The following is a 17,893-nucleotide window of genomic DNA, read 5'->3' as shown; positions in this document are numbered from 1 at the left end:
TGTCGTCGAATGCAATCATCTCGGCGTCCCTCCCGAGCACCCTCACAACTTTGGTTTCCTCCTCTCGCTCTCCTGGTAAACATATCCCAGCGTAACAGGACTCTCCATCATGGCCCCAGAAGGAAAAGACACGGGCGCCCGACGGAGCCGGTCGGTGAAAAAGGCAGGGTGCAGAGACGATGCGCAGGGGAGGCTGCTGAGTCTGGGTGCTGAGTTGGGGTGCTGCTGGGTCGCCATAGCGGATGGTGGAGGACAAGAGGTGCCCATGATGGAATATGGTTTTTATCGAAGACGTGAGAAAGGGCGATTGAGAAGAAAGAGTTATTCACATTCTCTAATAATATTGATCCTCTGATAGTGTTTACAATAAAAAAAGAGGAAGAGATTCATCGAGGTCACAGCCCCCCCAAGTCTTTAACGCTGCATATCCCCCATTCTCCACGTGCCTCGGCGTGCTCGGTCGACACTCCGATCTTCTGTCGCTGTCGAATTCCCGTTCCCACTTTCTGATGATGACATTTTTTTTCTCCCTCTCCCTCCCTTTCCCCGCATGACTCGGCCCCGTCTTTAAGGCAAGGCTTGCTGGTTGACTTGCTCTTTCGGGAGTTAACGCAAGCAGTGCCGACATGGGTCTCGTTATCTGGTGGGCATAATTTGCATAACGTTGTATTAGTATTGCACAAGTTGGTTGCGGTCAGGGCCTCGGACAAGCTCATACCGAGATTCCGAGATTCGACACATTCCTTGATCCGGCAGTCACGGCAGTTCATCCATCGACAAGGTCCGTTGCGACCAGGCCTCCCATGTCGGGTTCAGTCTCTCCATACATGGGTAGATACTCAAGAGTTGCTACCTCCCACCGGCATCACTAGATCAGGAGCCAGACATCCCACACTTTTGATCAGAAACACACAATACACACTAGGATCCCCCATATAATAACTGTCCATAATTCATGCCCATATGCCTATTTCTAATAATATGCGCGCTCACCCAATACCCAACTCAACTCCAGCTGCTGTCCGCCAAAAACGCCATGCCAGTCCCCATGTACTGCTAGATCCCCAGCAATAAGATATACAACCACAAGAAAACAAATGAAACCCCATTCATCAACGACGCCACTGGTCCGCAGAACTCTCCCGCTCCTCGGCCGGCGGTGTGAACCTTGGCCTGTGGTGGTCCTCCCGCGCACGGGGAGCCGTATCCTCCTGTTGGACCTTTTGCTCTTCATCGCCATCCTCAAGGCTAGCAGGGTTAAAGATCTTGTCCACATTGCCGTCCTTCTCAATCCGCTGCATCAAGTCCTGGTCTCCTGCAAAGTAGACGCGTCGGATTGCCTGGACCACCAGATCCATGACCACAAGTGCCACGAGCTGCAGCAAGACAGACGTCCACCACGCAAGGGTGTGCCCAAAGTTGTGGATAAAGGCGTTTCGAACAATGTAGGGGCCAATGTGCTCCGAATACAACGCCGAGTTGATGAGCATCCAGAAGAACCATCCAGCCACAGAGATAATGCATCCGCCAAACGTGATGATCGTCTTGGTGTGTACTTCAAGGATCCTAGTAACCGTCAGTATACAATCTTGCCACTATCGATGAGTACTCACAGGAGCTTAATGTTGATAAACACCACGGCAACGGTAAAGCCAACCATGCCCATGGCAAAGAGACTCGTATCCTCGTCAAACAGCGTCTTGTCGTACTCGCAAAACGTAAAGTACCAGATGACGAAGCTCCCCGCAACACCCTGCACCATCCATCCAAAGTATTGCGTGAATCTGAATCCGAGGTTCTTCTGACCAAACGTGTACAGCTCCGGCACCTTCATCAACGTCTCCGCCTTGAGGTCCTTCTCAAAGATACCGAGGAGAATAACCGGCAGCGACGTGAACGCGGCGTTGAAAACAGTCAAACTCCATGATTCGTAGAGCGACGTGCCCGTGTATCCGTTGAAGCGCTGGAAGTGAGCCTGGACGAGGAAGAAGAGGATCTCCTTCCAGAACGTTCCGAGCACGTACTTGCCTGTCCTCATGTAGTTCCAGCGGCCATGAACAAAGAGCAGCTTCTGCAGGAATCTGAACTGAGCGATTGAAAAGTCCGAGATACGAGCAGCCTGGAGGCCCTCGCGACCAGAGATACCAATGCCCACATGCGAGGCCTGGATCATACCAATATCGTTCGCTCCGTCTCCAATAGCCAAGGTCATGCACTTGGGAACATATCTTCGGATGGAGCGGACCAAGTTGGTCTTTTGCGAGGGAGAGGCTCGGCAGCAGATGACAGAGTCGACACGGACGACGAGGTCGTAGAAGAGAAGAGAGAGGTCGTCATCGTCGTCAATCTTGGCAAGTGTTTGTCCATCGACAACGACAACCGTGTGAGGGGCCATACCGCGAGAGACATCATTGAGGGTCGCTGTGATGGTGTCCTTCAAGTCGCCGACAGTCGCGTCCAACACGTAGACTTCCGACCAAGGCTTGCAAACGCGAGCAGATTGTCCAATGTTGATAGCCGTCTCACGCTTGTCGCCAGTAAGCATCCACACCTTGATGTTTGCCCGACGCAGCTTGTCAATGGTATCCGGAACTCCATCCTGGAGCTTGTCCTCGATGGCTGTCGCTCCGGCCAGCTCAAACTTTTGCTCAATGAGATCTCCAGCAGCTTCGATACGCTCCTGGCGATCCACGAGACTCGTTTCAGCCTCCCTATACTGCGCCTTCCACTGTCGGTACGAGTCATCGTCGATGTAGCGGAACGCGTACAGAAGAGTTCGTAGACCTTCGCTCGCGAAATCGTCAATATGCTGGAAGCACTTCTCGAATACGGCGCCTTCGCTTGCTGCCACTGATTCATCAATCCTACGATCAACCTCGTCAAACGACGGCGCTCGGCCCAGACTCTGCCTCGGGCTCGCCATGTCGACAGATTCCCGAGGCGAGGCCATGTGCTGCTGCGAGTACTGCTTAAAGTCGGTCGACCGTCTGCCCAAGCTCAATCTGAGGCCTTCTCGGTTGGAAGACTCGCCCCTTGCGAAACCGAAGCTGTTGCGAGGGCTACCGTAAGGACTCGAGGCCTGGGTGCTCATGCGTCGCAGGGCCCTATCCTGCTCCGAGATCTTACGCACACTCGCTCGACGGCCAATATCCTTCATCTTTTGCTCGGCAAGATGGTTCAACCTCAAGCGCTGCATGATGACGTTGTCGGCACCCTTGCAAAAGACACAGATGCGGCCGTCGGGCATACGGATGATGATGGACATCCTCTTCCGCTTGCTGCTGAACTCAATCACATCAAGGACTTCATATGTCTCTGTCTGAAGATTACCGTCCGCGTCTCGGAACTCGAGCTTGATGGCTTGTGCAGGCCGGTCAATGACCAGGAAACCCAGGTCTTTGGCAGCCTCCACGAGCGCCAACTCATCAGGAGAAGCGGCTTGGTACGCAATATCGCCGTCGTCCGTCCTCTCCGGGAGACAAGTATGGCAAAGGGCAATACACATCAAAAAGTGCTTGGCCTTTCGTGAAAACGTCGAGTTGGGCTTCCTCTGGATGTAGTTGAGCAGGTCCTCCGTCTTCATGTCGGTGTCATCGGCGATATGAACAGAGGATCTCCAGTGGCTGGCTGATCTGGTCGAAAGGGTACGAGAGGGCTGTGGCCTCTGTAATCCGTTTCCTGCGGCATCGTCGTCGTACTCGCCATCGAAACCCTTGATCTTTGATTGGCCTCGCATCTTAGACTTGCCTTTCTTTGGCCGATCCAACTCTTGAAGCCGCTTGCGCATTGCTTCTTCTTCTCGCTGGATGTCCATGTCATGGAGACAAGCCACACCTGCCACAGACATTTTGCGGAAGCGCATAATATTCTCCGTCAGAGTTCCCGTCTTGTCCGAAAAGACATAGCTGACCTGTCCCAGGTTCTCGAGGATCGTGGTTGTGTTGGCCACCATGGGTGTGTCAGTGGCCGGGTCGTACATCTCGGCGTCTTGAAGCAGCAAAAGCTGCCCCAGCTTGATGATTTCGAGACTGATGTAGAGTGACAAAGGAATCAGGGTGTTGAACATGATAAGGAAACCAAAGAAGATCTCCTTGAAGGGAACGCTGGCATTGTAAATACCAGGTCGCTTGATGTAAAAGGCGATATCCTCAACCCTGTCCTTCCAGAGGTAGTAGCCGATTGTCAGGCCCATGGTAAGCATGAGGACAATAAAGATCTGAACCAGAATCATCTTATTGATGACAGACTGCATGGCGGGCTTCTTGGCTTTGACGTTCTTGTTGGCATTCATGCGAATCTTGCACTCCTCACCGGTGTTGACAACAATACCGATAGCTTCGACAGTGTTCCGGAGGGTAGATCCACGGAAGACAATGTTGCTGTGCGATGTAGGAAGGGTCTCGCCATCAATGGTAACCCGGCCCTCGTAGGTGTAGAGGTCCAGGTTGGGGTTCTCAGAAACCACAGTAGCTTGGGTTGAGCGCAATCCCTCCATCGTGCTGCAGCGCTCGGCCAGCAAGGAACAAGCCTGCTTGCTCTTGAGGTTGGTCTCACCATCAAGAGCCATGGTGTCGATGTAGGCAATGCCATTGGGGCCCGTGGCGTGCAAGAGAATGATATCGGCGGGCACAGGGTCGTCTCGACGGAGGCGAATAACATCGCCGACACGGACATTCTGCCACTGAACGGACGTCCACTCGCCGTCGTCGCTGGTCTTTGCTGTGCTGACCGTGCCGGTTTCAATGTCTTCAAGCATGTGCTCCTCGCCGTTTTCAGGTTGCCTTTCCTTCTTTTTTCTCCTCATCTTCTCGGCATGCCTGACTCGACCCTTTTCACCAACACGGTCGCCCAGAATCCAAGCCTCGCTGCGGTTCTCGACGCGATCAAGGATATATCGCCTGTAGTCGTCATAACCTTCCTTAAGCATACTGAACGCGACAAACACGCCGAGAGGCGCAATTGTAGTCCAGCGACCAACAGTACTGAGACCAGGAATCATCTGAATAGTACCAACAACCAAGAAGTAAAAGTTTCCGAGCTTGCTGAACTGAAAGATGAGCTGTTTCGGGACAAAATCATAGACAGTATAGCGACTGGAGCGGATAAAGTTGCTGATATAAGGTTTCCCAGAGCGCTCGTCGGTAAGCCCTTCTGGCTTCCGGTGATCGGGGTTGAGAGGGATATGACGGCCATCTGGTAGAGGCTCCAGAGGTTTTTGACGGAGTATCGTCTCGAGAATGACCTTTTGGTGGAATTCGCCGAGCTGCTTGCGCGCGCGATCCTTCCAGGTGGGCTTCGCCTTAGGTCCCAACTTCCTCTGGCGCCTCTCGTGGAGGTACTTTTTGATGTCATCACGAACCGACGACTTCGTATTAGTCGTCTCGTTAAAGTTCAAGCTGGCCTTGTCGGCGGGCGAGGTAAGAGACTTGTCGGTCCGGTCCATCGAGTACTGCGGAACGCGCGGCAGGTCGCCGGACAGCTCAGTTCTAGATGGGATCGGCTGCAACTCGTAAGGGTCGCCGGTCCTCGCTCGCGGACCTTCGTTATCAGGGCGGTGGGGGCCAGACCTCACGTAGGAATCGGTAGAGGTGCGCTGAGATGGGTCATTGTTGGGGTCGGTATGGGAGCGGCGCGAGTTTCGAGGTCGGGAGAAGTTTGTCGAGGTTCGAGGATAGCGCTCCTCGAGGGCGGCGAGATCGCGAGCTGCCTCATCGCTAGGGTCGTCGGGGTCGTTTCGCGAGTGAGACAGCCGCCGCCCAGGGTCGTTTCTGCGGCTGGGAGCCATGTTAAGGCCCCTAGATCAGCGGCATCTGGAATGGACGTGGATGCGGAGGATGAGGTCGTGGACGCGCCGGGTCTGAAGCCAAGGTTGTCAGATGGGCTCACGGCTACACCACTCAAAGCAGACGAAAGCGGGAAGAAGGTCAAAGGGAGAAGGAAGAGGATCGTGACGAGATGTCAAGTTGAGGTTGGGGTACGAACCCAGAGGGAGGTTGACAGCCCGATGGTACTGTCCGGAGCGGAAGACGGGACGTTCGCACCACGAGCTTTAGATTAGCAGGTACGGGGATGACAAGCTCAATGGTCAGTGCAATCCATGCGCCGGCTCGATACGGATGGCTCCCTCGTAATTTCACCTCCACCTTGACACTTTAAGCATGGAGGATAGGATATCCTTAATTGATAGATTGATTAAGCATGACCCAAGTATCCGGGTAGAACAAAGGACGCGACGACTTCAAGACACCTCTTTTTTGCCCCCTTCGTTTCCCCTCAGAGCCTGCTTCCCTAGAGCGAGGCGCAGCAGAGACAACCCGTCATCCAACAACGCATCCATCGGGCTCCCGGGGGCTTATTGACAGCCGCTAAACATGCGTCATGCCCCCGACATCACACAGAGGCCACTCCATTGGCTGTGATGGGTCTTGATGGTCGCTAAATTACACCTTATTTTCCTCGCTACCCAAAAATAAGCTCTGGCCCAGTTTCAACTTGATAGAGGCTACACGACATGATTGAGACTCGACCAGCAAGACAATGACATAAAGAAGCTTGACAAACTCGTCTTGATAATAACATTAGCGTCAACCGCCTTCACAATCGCCCATTGTCACCCAGGCAATCTCTCGCAGCCTCAATTGCCAGCACTGACCAACGCTCTTGCACATCTCTCGCACGTGTAACCCCAAGGCTTGTCTGCGCCTCGAAATCCACGCAATCAATCCGCCAGCCACCGTGCCCGAATCCTCCTCCGTCCCCCCCTTTGTCTGTCCCAAGCCCGAAAAAGAAAAAATTAAAGTCAATCCGTAAAAACAGTTCCCAGCCAACGGGAGCTCCATCTGGACTGTACTCCGTAATCCGTTCCTAGATGCCCAGCCCTCGGCGACACGCCGCGCTCCACCATCCCGGCCTCTTACACGGCCCGCGGGCACCGAAAACGAAAGGCTGTGTCCTACCATTCATTTGTGTCTCGTCGCCAATCGATCAAGCTCCTGTTGACCCTGAAACCGGAAATGGGAACCAGTTGTCACGGTTTCTTCTTTCTGAAACTCATAACGAGGCTCAAGTATAGATATAGGTGCTCAACGCTTCGTTTTTGACCGTCCGAACCACAACCAAACAGCCCAGACATGTTACCCAGCTTGCATTTCTCACCTAGCACGCTCAGCCGCTTCCGCACAAACCATATGTTTCTACTCCGTACCTACCGAAATGCCATCCTCGTAACTACGCACTACGCAAACCCACGGCCCAGTCCTCTCAGAACACTGTGCGCCCGTTGTCTGCCGATCGCGCCATCACTCAAGGCTGCGCCTCGTAGCATTTGACGTCGTCCCTCTCTTAAATAAGTACGATATTAGTTCCGAGCAATCCGACGGTGCAAGCGCCCCAAGAGTGACGGCGAACGCAGTCAACAGCTCAGAGCAACGCCACGACGACGTCGTCACCACTTCGGTCAACACAAGACATCACACAGACAGCATAGGTACCATTCAAGTGAACATGAAACCCATTTTTAATAACCAACTAGTTCCACCCTCGACCAAGTCCATACCTTCGTGTCCAACTGTAGGCTTCTCCGCAACGGCACGTCTCGCTGACGTCCATCCCGGACAGCAATCCAGCTGCTCATGAACCTCCTCCACTGGGTACTCGCAGTGTACCTTCAGACAGTAAAAAAAGCCAAGTCCCCCATTAAGTACGACCCAAGGACCCTAGCCAAGCCTCCTGGGCTTTCTCCCCAATATCCGACATGACGCAGTGAAAAGAGTAACCAAGAAACGGATTAAAACATCGTAGCCCCCTATTTTCTCCAGTAACAATGTGTGCGTATAGATTAGGTCCAAGACGGTGACGTGCGGTGGTCAGGCAACGCCCCTCTAGGTTGATGAAAGGCCGAGCGCCATGACAAAAGGACTTCTCGCCGGAAAAAAAAAAAAAAAAGTGTTGAACAAGACCACCCAGGAAATAAACAAAACGCGGCAGAAGATTCAATTCGAAAGCATCGACGCGGTAAAAAAAGACGGAAAATGTACGATCGCTGTGGTGTGCCCGACATACATGACCGATGTCCAAGAAATGTATCGTCATGCAAGTTCATCATGGCCGTGGTTTGGGGGAGGAGAATCGAACCAGACTTGATACACAGTCGGTATTAGACCTGGTAATGGTTTGAGGGGGAGAGGATAGTTGTTAACGAGGAAAGCCGCCCCGATAATGGGCGTGAAACGAGAAAAAGGAGATCCCAATGGTATAAGTTGCCGCAAACGCCCTGATATGAGACACACAAAAGAAACACATCGTTGACCCAAGCATCACAATACCTCCAGCTCACTGGGGAACTGGGGGCATTGCCTCAGGGGACAGGCTTGCAGGGTCCACGGCATCGAACTGGACAAGTTGGTCCATGTCCAGCTCAGCCTGTTGGGGCTGCCCGAACCCAGGCGATGCGGTGTGCATCGGCAGGTTGATGGTGTGCTTGGAATACATCTCGTTGAGGCTCGTGCCATCCTCGGAAACAGCGCACGATCCGTCGTTGACGGGGTAGAGATCAGCCGAGCCGGGGCGGCCCATCATAGTCATGGGGGGTGACTGTTCAACAATGGACGGCTCGCCGGGGCTGTTAAAGGGGAGAGGCGAAACAGATGTCGGAACGCCCGTGTCAGGGTTGACCATGGGCGAAAGGAATCCGTTGCTGTAAGGTGTGTTGTAGCTCGACTGGGGCATGCCGCTGGGATCCGGACCAGGTGGGAAGAAGCCTGGGCTGGGAGGAAACTCGGCGGGGGACGCAGTGGTGGCCGACATGGGGTACTGTCGCATGTCCAGGCCAAAGCCAGCCTGTGTATCGATGCGCAGGTTGGGAGCCATGTTGTTAGTGGGAGGCTGAGGAATAGGGGCGAAGATGTTGGGGTTGTGCTGAGGAGGAGCCATCTCGCCGGGAGGCTGGATGTAAAACGAGGGCATCGGCTGGTTCTGGAACATGGCAAAATCGACAGGGCCGGGGACGGATCGACTACGCTGGCGCTTGTGTCCAGGACCAGGACGCATACCCGAGTGCATCTGGTGGATTCCCCATTGCTCCTGGAACATGCCCACGTGCGGTTGAAAGCTGGGTTGCGACGAGGGACGGGCAGTCGGCGAGACAGGGGCCGAGACGGACAGCGCATGAGGGTCGCCAAAGGGATGAGGGTTGTGGCGGTTCATGAAGGACTCAAGAGAAACAAGCTTGGCAAGCTGACCGCTGAGAACCTTGGGGTTACCGCCGAGGTGGTGAACCAGGCACTGGGTGGCCTGGAGGTCTTCGGTGAAGTCGCCGCACTGGAAGAAGCCGTTGGTGGTGGGCGAAGAGTCCATGAAGAAGTTCGGGGGCCTGTTCAACTCAATGACAATCCCGCCGAGCTTCGTAGGGTCTCCCTCGCTGTTCTCGAGGAAGATGTTCTTGATGTGTGAGAAGGGATACTCGATCTTGTACCCAGCCTGCTCATTATTGATGTAGTAGGTCATGGTGCACTTGTCAGGAGAGTAGAAGATGATGAGATCCATCGTGTTCTGTCCCACACGAGTCCACTTTCCGATGCTGAGAGACCGGCAAGTAAGATGGTGAATCACTGCGTGCGAGTTAGCACTCAACTTTTTACACATCACACTCTTAATCGCAACTTACAAACTTTGCCCTGGCCGCCTTGGTCACCGCCGAGGAGCATGTTGCCGTGGCCAAAAGGCACGAGTCCAGTTCGTCCGAGATAGCTTCCACCGAGTCCTTTGCCAGACTCCATAGCCTGCATGGCGAGGTAGGCTCGCATGGACTCGGGGATCGAGTCAATGTCCTCGCCCGTCTCCAGGCTCTTCTTGGCCAACAGCTTGATCTTGGCTCGCCTATCTCATTGTCAGCAGGGCTGCAAATGGGTCAACGCAAAATCCACTCATACCTGTTCTGGAACCAGATCTGAACAGACCTCTCGGTCATGTTGATCTCCTCAGCAATCCTCTCACGAACGGTAGCGGTAGGTGTAGGGTTCTTGTTGAACTCCATCTCCAAAGTCGTTAGCTGGTCCTGAGTGGCGCGCTGTCGCTTCTGGTTCTTCTGCTGTTGAGTTAGGGTGCTCTTGCGGGGAGGCCGTCTTGATTGTGAACTGCCATTTGCTGAGGGAGAGGGGGTCTCCTTCTTGATGCCGGCAGAGACAGGAGTCGGAACGGAGGCGGAGGTGGTAGAGTTGGGGGTGGAAACCCCAGGGGCAGGAGTGGACAAAGCCACGGGTTGCTCAACCTCGGTGGCCATTGTTGCTAAAAATGATCGCTTTTAGGCAATCCCCTCTTGTTGGATTATAAAATGGGTTCAAACGAATGTCGAAACTGGTGAGTGTCGAGTCGGAGCAATTGCAACCGGATATCGTCGAGGGTGCTTGATCCACGGGAAGGCGTGTCAAGCTGCGACGAGTATTATCGGAGGTGGATGAGACAGCGACGGGGCCGAGTAGTCGACAATGATCGGTACAAGGAACGTAGAGAATGATGGTAGATTTGGTAGTAAGTAATGAGTGTAGTCCCAATTCCGTATATCTGGAAGGGGAGGCTGTATAAAGATACAGGATCGTATAAGGCGGATTGGCCGGTGGTCTCGAACGTTGGCGACGTTGGAACAAAACGTTTCGGCCGCGAAGAGGATCGAGATGTTAGAGTCAAGCCCAAGGAAAGGAACGGTCCCGGAAAGAGTGACGGGTACCAAGTTGGCTAAAGATGGAATAATTCAAGAGAGTGACTTAAAGGAAAGAAAAGAATGAACAAAAAGGGCGAGGGCGAAAGAAGGGGAAGAAGCGGTCACAAGGAGCGGACTGGCGATGCAAGATGGAAAAAGAGAAACGGGGGGATGGGGATGGGGATGGGGGGAAGACACTCAAAGGAAGGAAGGACAAGAGCCGTCAGGAGCCTGGCCCTGCCAGAGAGGAGAGGGGAGAGGAGGGCGCGGGCAGTTGGGTCGGGTACCTGGGCAGAGGTACCTGGCTGTGGCGGTGGAAGAGGTACCTCGCGTCGTGGGCGTGGGGAGACGGGAAGGGGACCACACACCAAAAGAGGGCCAGAAACTGGCAAAAAGAAAAGAGACGGGACCTCCCCAGAACGCCTCCGAAGGTACCTTGGGCCGTTGTTCCGCACTGCGCCTGGCGCCAGGAACAGGCAAGGCACAGGAACAGAGTTGCGGGTACCTGAGAGGCGGCTTGACAGAGTTACTTGGCCCCAGGTACTTCTGTCGCCCGACTGGACGCGATGCACCTCAGTGGAGGGCAGACAACAACTTAACGCGCCAGAACGGGCAGCGGCCGTTGCAAAGCACAGCGCCGCTGAGCAGAAAAGGTCGCGGACTAGGGACTAGGGGGGTGGTGCAGCGCATTGCAGCCCTGAAGTCGACGTAGCCGGCGCCGGCTTGAGCCATTCACAGCTCCGCGTTGGCCCCCCTGGTCCCGCTGCCCCCAAAGTTGGACTGTTCAGAGTGAGCTGGAACACACTCTCAACTCTCTCTCACACGTATCAACGCCCCAGAGCACGTTACGCCCGACGCCAACCTGACTCTTAGCCCAGCACAAGCACTTGGGGCTAACACCATCGAGGTCAGCCAGCACCACGACCGTCGACGGAGCTCCAGACCTTCCGCAGTTGGGCAATGGATCTGTTGCTCGACCTGACCTCCTTTTCAGCCCTGTCTCTGGAATAGAGTTACTCAGGAGACTTTTGCTGCTGAGCCTAACCGACAGACAGAGAGTTGTCGTCCAGAATCTGGAATTTTGTCTCGTGTCTCGCCCTCTGCAACTCAAGCTAGCCTGGTCACATCAGCACTTCACCTGAAGAGCCTTTTCACCACTGAGCAGGCCCCTTCCTTGTGCAAGACGCGACCGTGTTGGACGCAGCCCGCACGACGTGCACGAGGGAGGGGCCAGGCTAGCGAGTGGAAGGCCATAGCGGGCCAGCTGCGCAAAGACTCGCTGAGGAGCCACTGACGAGCCACTGACGAGAGCCACTAGGCGCGCACGCAGGTCTCCACCGTGGGAGGGCGTCCACACCCACTCGACCCGTCCATGCTTGCTGGGAGCCCACATCCGGCACCACCACAAACATCCCAGCTCCCCAACGCGCCGAACAAAGACATCCATCCGTCCATCCATTCAGGCGGTCACGGCCGATTCGATTCCTATTCGTATCTGCCGTCTCATGCCCTAAACTGCTTCGGACTTCGGACCGTCACTTGGGGGCATCTTAGCCTCAGGATATGTCGATTCGTTGCCGCCTTTGGCTTGGGTGGCATCCAAGCATTGTTGAAAAAGTGGCCACAGACTGGCCGCTGACCGCAGTTGGTCGATGTCTTGGAGAGGGTCCTGAAGGATGGGCGCTGCGAGGTGCAACAAGCCAAACTCGAGCGTTGAGCTGAGCAGAGCATGCATACGTTCAAGCCAACAGAAACCCCAGCATCCATCCTGGAGGCCATCCAGGGGCCCACGCGAGACTGCCGTCGGGGAGGAGAAAGGCTTCGACCGTGCTCTGTGCCTGCTGTCTGTGCCTGTGCCTGGATGATCTGTGCTCTGTGCTTCCATGTCTCTTGGCCGTGTTCCCGCCGTGCTGGGGACGCTTGCTGGTGTCTTGTCGCAAGTCAGCCTCTGTCTACTCCGTTTTCCTCCCTTCTCCCTAAACTCACTACCCGCTGTTCGAGATTCCGTCGCAAAACGTTCCACAAAGCGGTTATCGGTTGTGGGCCTCGTCCTCCTCCTCTGTGCATCGCCAGCACGAGTCTGACGTTATGGACTTGCTTGGCGTTCTTGTTCCAAACGTCAGGGCCGGGGTGTTTGTCATGCAACAGGAATCATTGTGCGAGACGCAGACCTGGTCGGCAAGGGCTGACTGACCCTGCTGTCGACTCAGAGAGAGACAAGCCCAAGGCGCAAGGTCGCGGCGAGAAAAGACGGAACGTCTGGACGGACGGCAGCACGGGAGTGGAGAGGAAGAGCGAGAGTTTGGGGTGGAGTCGGGTCCGGGTGGTATCGTCGCACGGTACCTGCGTCAGGGGGAAGGTCTGATGCATCGTGCCCCAGACAGCCTACTGCAAGGTACGCGCCGGGAGCACAGTGCGGCCCAGTCTTATGCGTGCTGAGCACACCAAGCAATTGGCCCCCAAACGTGAGCTTGGAAAGGGTGTTGATGTTCTGAAACCTCTTCTTTTATTGGCCGTCTCCATGCTCAGCATCCCCCAAGCCCAGTGCGGCTTTACAGTCCATAATCCGCGACACACACTGCCTGGATCACTGCCTGCCAAAATAGGAAACCACGAAACCGTTCGCTCTTGCCCTATCTCGAACCGTTTATCCAAAGGGGAGGCATAAACGCACCACATCCACGGGGCTCGCTAAATTCATCCTTGGACTCTCCATCCGATCCGCTAGCTCCGTTTCTCTTCCGTCACAGGGAGTGCGACGCGAAGCCCCGTCATGTCTTGATCTTGGGCGACTTCGCTTGCGTCAAGCGTCTGGCCCTTGGTGCCTGTGCGCTGACCCCCGCCGAGACATACAGCGTCACTATCAAGCGTCTTTAAACTGCGGCAGTTCTCGCGTTGTCACCCGATCCAGGTTCGTCTGGCAGCTCATAATCAAGATCTGACCGAACCTCAGTCGACAGACAAGTGACAGCCCGGCAGTGGCGAGACGGTTGCTTGGCTGTCCCGCTTGAAAAGCACGAGATATCCGCTACTGTATCCGACAGGAAAGTGTGAGTGCTGATCCCAAAGAGCAGGCCCGCAAAACATGACGGAGTCTGTCGGAGCAAACCTTGTGCTCCCCGTTATCCAACATGTGCTCTGGATGGAGCCGCGGGGGTACATTGCTTCGACCTCGATACACAAGTCCCTTGTTAAGAGCTGACTGCATCGCTGTGAGGCACTTGCTGCTGAAGAATCTTGGCTTCATTTAGCCTTTCTACTGTCAGCAGCCCGTTGAGATACCCATGACCTTGAGCTACGACATAGGACAGGCGAATGCTCCTGGTGAGACAGCACACGCTGCCCTCCTCGTCCAAATCCTTCTCCAGAGTGCCACACATTGGCCAGGTTCTGAATGGATGGTGGTGCCTACCGTTCTGCCGTGCCGTATGGGGACTACTCAATGAGGTGGCTGACACATGCCCCCAGCAGCCGACCAGCAACAACTGAGAAATCCCACAAAAAGTTTCGACGAAAGGGAGAAACATGCCGTACGACCCTCGGTTATCATGCTATCACTCATGTTGAACCAACAGCTGCTTCGCATTCTACTGTTTGACCAGGGACGCCATAAGCGACTCACCATGTTACTCGTTACTCCTAGTCAGCCTCGCGAGCCTTGTGGTTACTCTTGACTCATGGGACCAGCAAGTACCGGTAGCCGCGCAGTCCATACATCATGACGTTGCAGACCCCAAGTACCTCTGACAACCCTCCGAAGCCTGACCGAACGGACGGGATCCGAATTAGGAATAGGGGGCTGCCAAGCCCTCGACACGGGGACCTTGACAAGAAGCGCGTCTGCTACTAACTCGTACACTAGAAACTTTGTTGTACAAGCTTCAGACTGCAAGAGTGAGGCTGGACAGAGTATCAACACAGGGGCTGTGCATCCGCCGCGACTTTTTCACTCACAACAATCGCAGTCTTCCAGTAGACCAGAGACCAGCCAAAGGATCATGCCACAGGTCGTGGCGCCTCTTGCAAAGCTGCACGCACACGAGCCGCCGTCCGAGGTGTGCACCAGAACCCTGTTCCTGCAGTAGTCTTGCACCCCATCGTCATGCGGCGGGCCACTCGGCCGGCCCAGGCTTACTGTGCGTAGCCTCTCGATGTCCCCCTTTTTCACTGTGGTCTTTCTGCAGGATCTTTCAGGATGAGTTGCGATCGGCATGGATTCTCCCCTGTGAGGAGAACAAAGCACAAGCTTGGAGCTTCTCTTCGGACCTTTGACATTAGCTCCAAAAGTCGGTCACGACTTGGGGAATCTAGCGTTTGCCGACCGACGTGGGCGTGATCATTTCGCCGGGTTATCTGTTGATTCGAGACTTGGCGTGAAAGAAGGAGTCGAGGGAATGGCTTCAGTTCTAACAGTCACTATTTGTGGCCAGCCACGAACGGTCGCGATAGCGGGTTAGCTAGCTGGGCAAATGGAAGCCTTTTGTTCGCCATCAACGCCTCAACGTTTGTGGCTGCTTCCCCGAGAGTCTCGACAGGACCGAAGCTGAAAGAGTTTATTTGGGGAACATAGATCCCCACGGTTCACACCAAGCTTCTCATTGGCGCTTGGAGCTCTTCACACAGTGTTGGAGGTCAGCGTCACCGGCTCCGAGTCTTGAGACTCTCTGTCCAGTCGAATCCACTTGGTGCTTCACCCAGCGTTGGACAGGCGGTTCCGACAGGGGAAGAAAACACCAGACATCTTGCACACACAATCATGATGAGAGTTTTCTTTCTCCCGTTTGCCGGGTCGTGACCGCTACCCCTGACCTAGACCCCTGCGATGGCTTCGAACCCTTGTACCTTGTAGGATCAGCATCATCAAGCAGCCAACCAAGACGGACTCGCGTCTCCGCCAGGCGGCCACATGCCATCAGATCCACATCGTGTTGCGGTTTTACCTCGCCCAAACGAGTTAAGGTGTACGATCGCCCCGTCAGATGCCGGTTCCTTTTTTCTTTTTCACTGCGTCGTGGTCTCTCGTCCGGAAGGATCGTACGAAGGTGATTGTGCGCGGTGGTCGGCGCACAGGGGCGACAAGAAGGAGGCCTTTTCGTATCCATTGGGAGACGATTCTACTGCAGCCAGGCATGGATGCCCCGCGAACTGACTCAGCTTCCCACCTTGCATAGGCCCAGAGCGAAGCGGAAGAGATCGGGGGATCTTTGGGGCATGAGCGTGACCCCTTTTTTGTCACGTTGTGCGACATGCAGTCGAGCACGCCGTGGCTGCGGTGGACGCAACCTCTGAGCAGCGCATCAACAATCTTCAAGGAAACAATTTCTTTGTCTGCTTTGACACACATAGTGGAAAGGAAAGCAAGCATATCTATCACTTGGAGGCGCAAGCAAGAGAATATTACGAATACTATCGACCACGTCAATGGGGCTTGCTGAGGCACAGGCGAGGTACGAGCAAGGAGCAGAAGGGGCTCCAGGTACCTCCGTACAGTTCGAGAAACCCTACTGTCGATCGAGTCTGGCCCAGGCTGCGAGTAGGGCTTGCAGGCATCCCGCTGCCGTTGTTCTTCTTCACCAAACTGCTGTGCAGTCATCGGGTACTCTCCTTCCGGTTGTGCATGGCGGGCCAGAGGCAGCGTCCAATGGCGGCAACCTTCGGGGCGGATACACAAGGATGACAGCGCGCCGAGCGCGTCTCTTGACCACTTGATTCTCGACAACTGCAGCCGGCTCGACATGCACCACTCAGGAGGTGTTCTCTCAGCTCTCCCTTGGACCCTGACATGTCCAACCAAGAGAAGAAACCAAGGCTCCCTCAAAGCCTCGGCGGCTTGCTGGCACGCCCAGGCCAGCGGATCCTTTCCCCAAGGCATGGCTAATGCTGGCCCCCGTGGGTTTACGACGTGACGGACTGCTAAACGGATGTTGTACGTAGCACAGAATAGGTGAGGCACAGACAAAGCACGTTCCTAGCCTGACGCGCTGAAACGTGAGTCGCTCCCCTGTCTGGCACGATGCACGGACGAGGTGCCAATCAAGGGTTGCAAGTCGTGGGTCGGATGGTAAGCAGAGCTATGGAGACAGCGTGTCGATGGCAAGACGGCCGTCGTGGTCCATCAACGTTCAGGGGACTTGAGAAGGCCTCTCGACTGACACCCGATCTGGTTAAAACGTCGGACCCTTGCTTGCTTCTGGTGTTGCTCCATTCCAGCCACGGACGGTGTCTGTCTCAACAGTGTCGACGACCGATCGTCGAGGAGCCGACTCTGGAGAGGAGAAGAGTCGGACAGACCAACACCAGGCTATGACATCTCGTTCGACGCCGCGGATGAGGGCAGCTCTGAAGCCTCTCTCGGACGAGCCCCCCTTGCATAACGCGGCGACGCCCCCCGAGGCTCGATCGACGCTAGTGGTTTCTTACCTCTCGGACGCTCGCTCGCCTGACCGACCCGACTCAAACAAAGTCGCCGCCGGGACAGGGACTTGACAATAGTTTCGTGATCCAGATCCAGCGATCTACACCGATCCCCAGAGGAAGTTCTTGGACGTTTAAAAAGGGGTCTCGCAATGTTTACTTATGCATTATACAATGGCAGTGTGCTCGTGCATGAGCATAAACACCATTTGTCAAATCTCACTGCCGAGTAATGCTACACAGTTGGGCTCCTGAAAGGGCTCTCTTACGAAGCAGAGCGCAGTAACAGTCAGCAACGTCGATGCAGGGTCATGCCTGTGGACCTATCAGAGCGGATACGAGGCTGGCTTAACATTGACGGTACCGGCAGTTTGGTGCTTTCAAAAGCAAGGTGAAACTGTTCACGTTGAGTCTATTCATCAGTGCGTCGGACGGCCCAGAGAGATGGGAAGAGGCCAGGATATTCGGTACCACGGGCAGATGGCGAAATCGCGATTCTTGGGTCGAGCGATGTTACTCTGTCGCGTAACAGCATGACAAGCAGACCTTGTCGAGGCGTTTGTGGAAGCCCAAGGTGGATAATCCTTCTTGAAGCGGCTGCCTGATGAGGACGACGCAGGTTTATCATGGTGGTCTGTGAAGCATTGAACTTGAGTCAAAGACTTCCTATGACGTCGAGCGGCCCCGTCAACAGTTCGCCTCGGAGAACTCACCCAGGGGAAGTTTGAAGATTGCCAGGCTTTGCAATGCGATACTGGCTGGTCTAGCTCCTAGCACTTGCAA

At 54.9% G+C, this 17,893-nt stretch overlaps 2 protein-coding genes across 2 annotated transcripts; both read right to left on the bottom strand.

Annotated features, from left to right (window-relative positions):
- Nucleotides 1–1,112: 1,112 nt before the first annotated feature.
- On the bottom strand, nucleotides 1,113–5,785 carry NCS54_01006100 (Phospholipid-transporting ATPase; the record flags this gene model as incomplete). The annotated part of the gene is made up of 2 exons (XM_053155382.1): nucleotides 1,113–1,566; nucleotides 1,614–5,785. 2 exons carry the CDS (start codon nucleotides 5,783–5,785, stop codon nucleotides 1,113–1,115), a joined length of 4,626 nt encoding a protein of 1,541 aa, XP_053011357.1.
- Nucleotides 5,786–8,331: 2,546 nt separating this feature from the next.
- Nucleotides 8,332–10,279, bottom strand: NCS54_01006000 (Homeobox domain-containing protein; the record flags this gene model as incomplete). Its single annotated transcript, XM_053155381.1, has 3 exons — nucleotides 8,332–9,608; nucleotides 9,665–9,876; nucleotides 9,930–10,279. 3 exons carry the CDS (start codon nucleotides 10,277–10,279, stop codon nucleotides 8,332–8,334), a joined length of 1,839 nt encoding a protein of 612 aa, XP_053011356.1.
- Between the last annotated feature and the right edge of the window lie 7,614 nt (nucleotides 10,280–17,893).

The sequence above is a fragment of the Fusarium falciforme genome, chromosome 8 (genome assembly GCF_026873545.1).
Source record: "Fusarium falciforme chromosome 8, complete sequence".
NCBI lineage: Eukaryota > Fungi > Ascomycota > Sordariomycetes > Hypocreales > Nectriaceae > Fusarium > Fusarium falciforme.
This window is presented reverse-complemented; position numbering and strand designations above follow the sequence as displayed.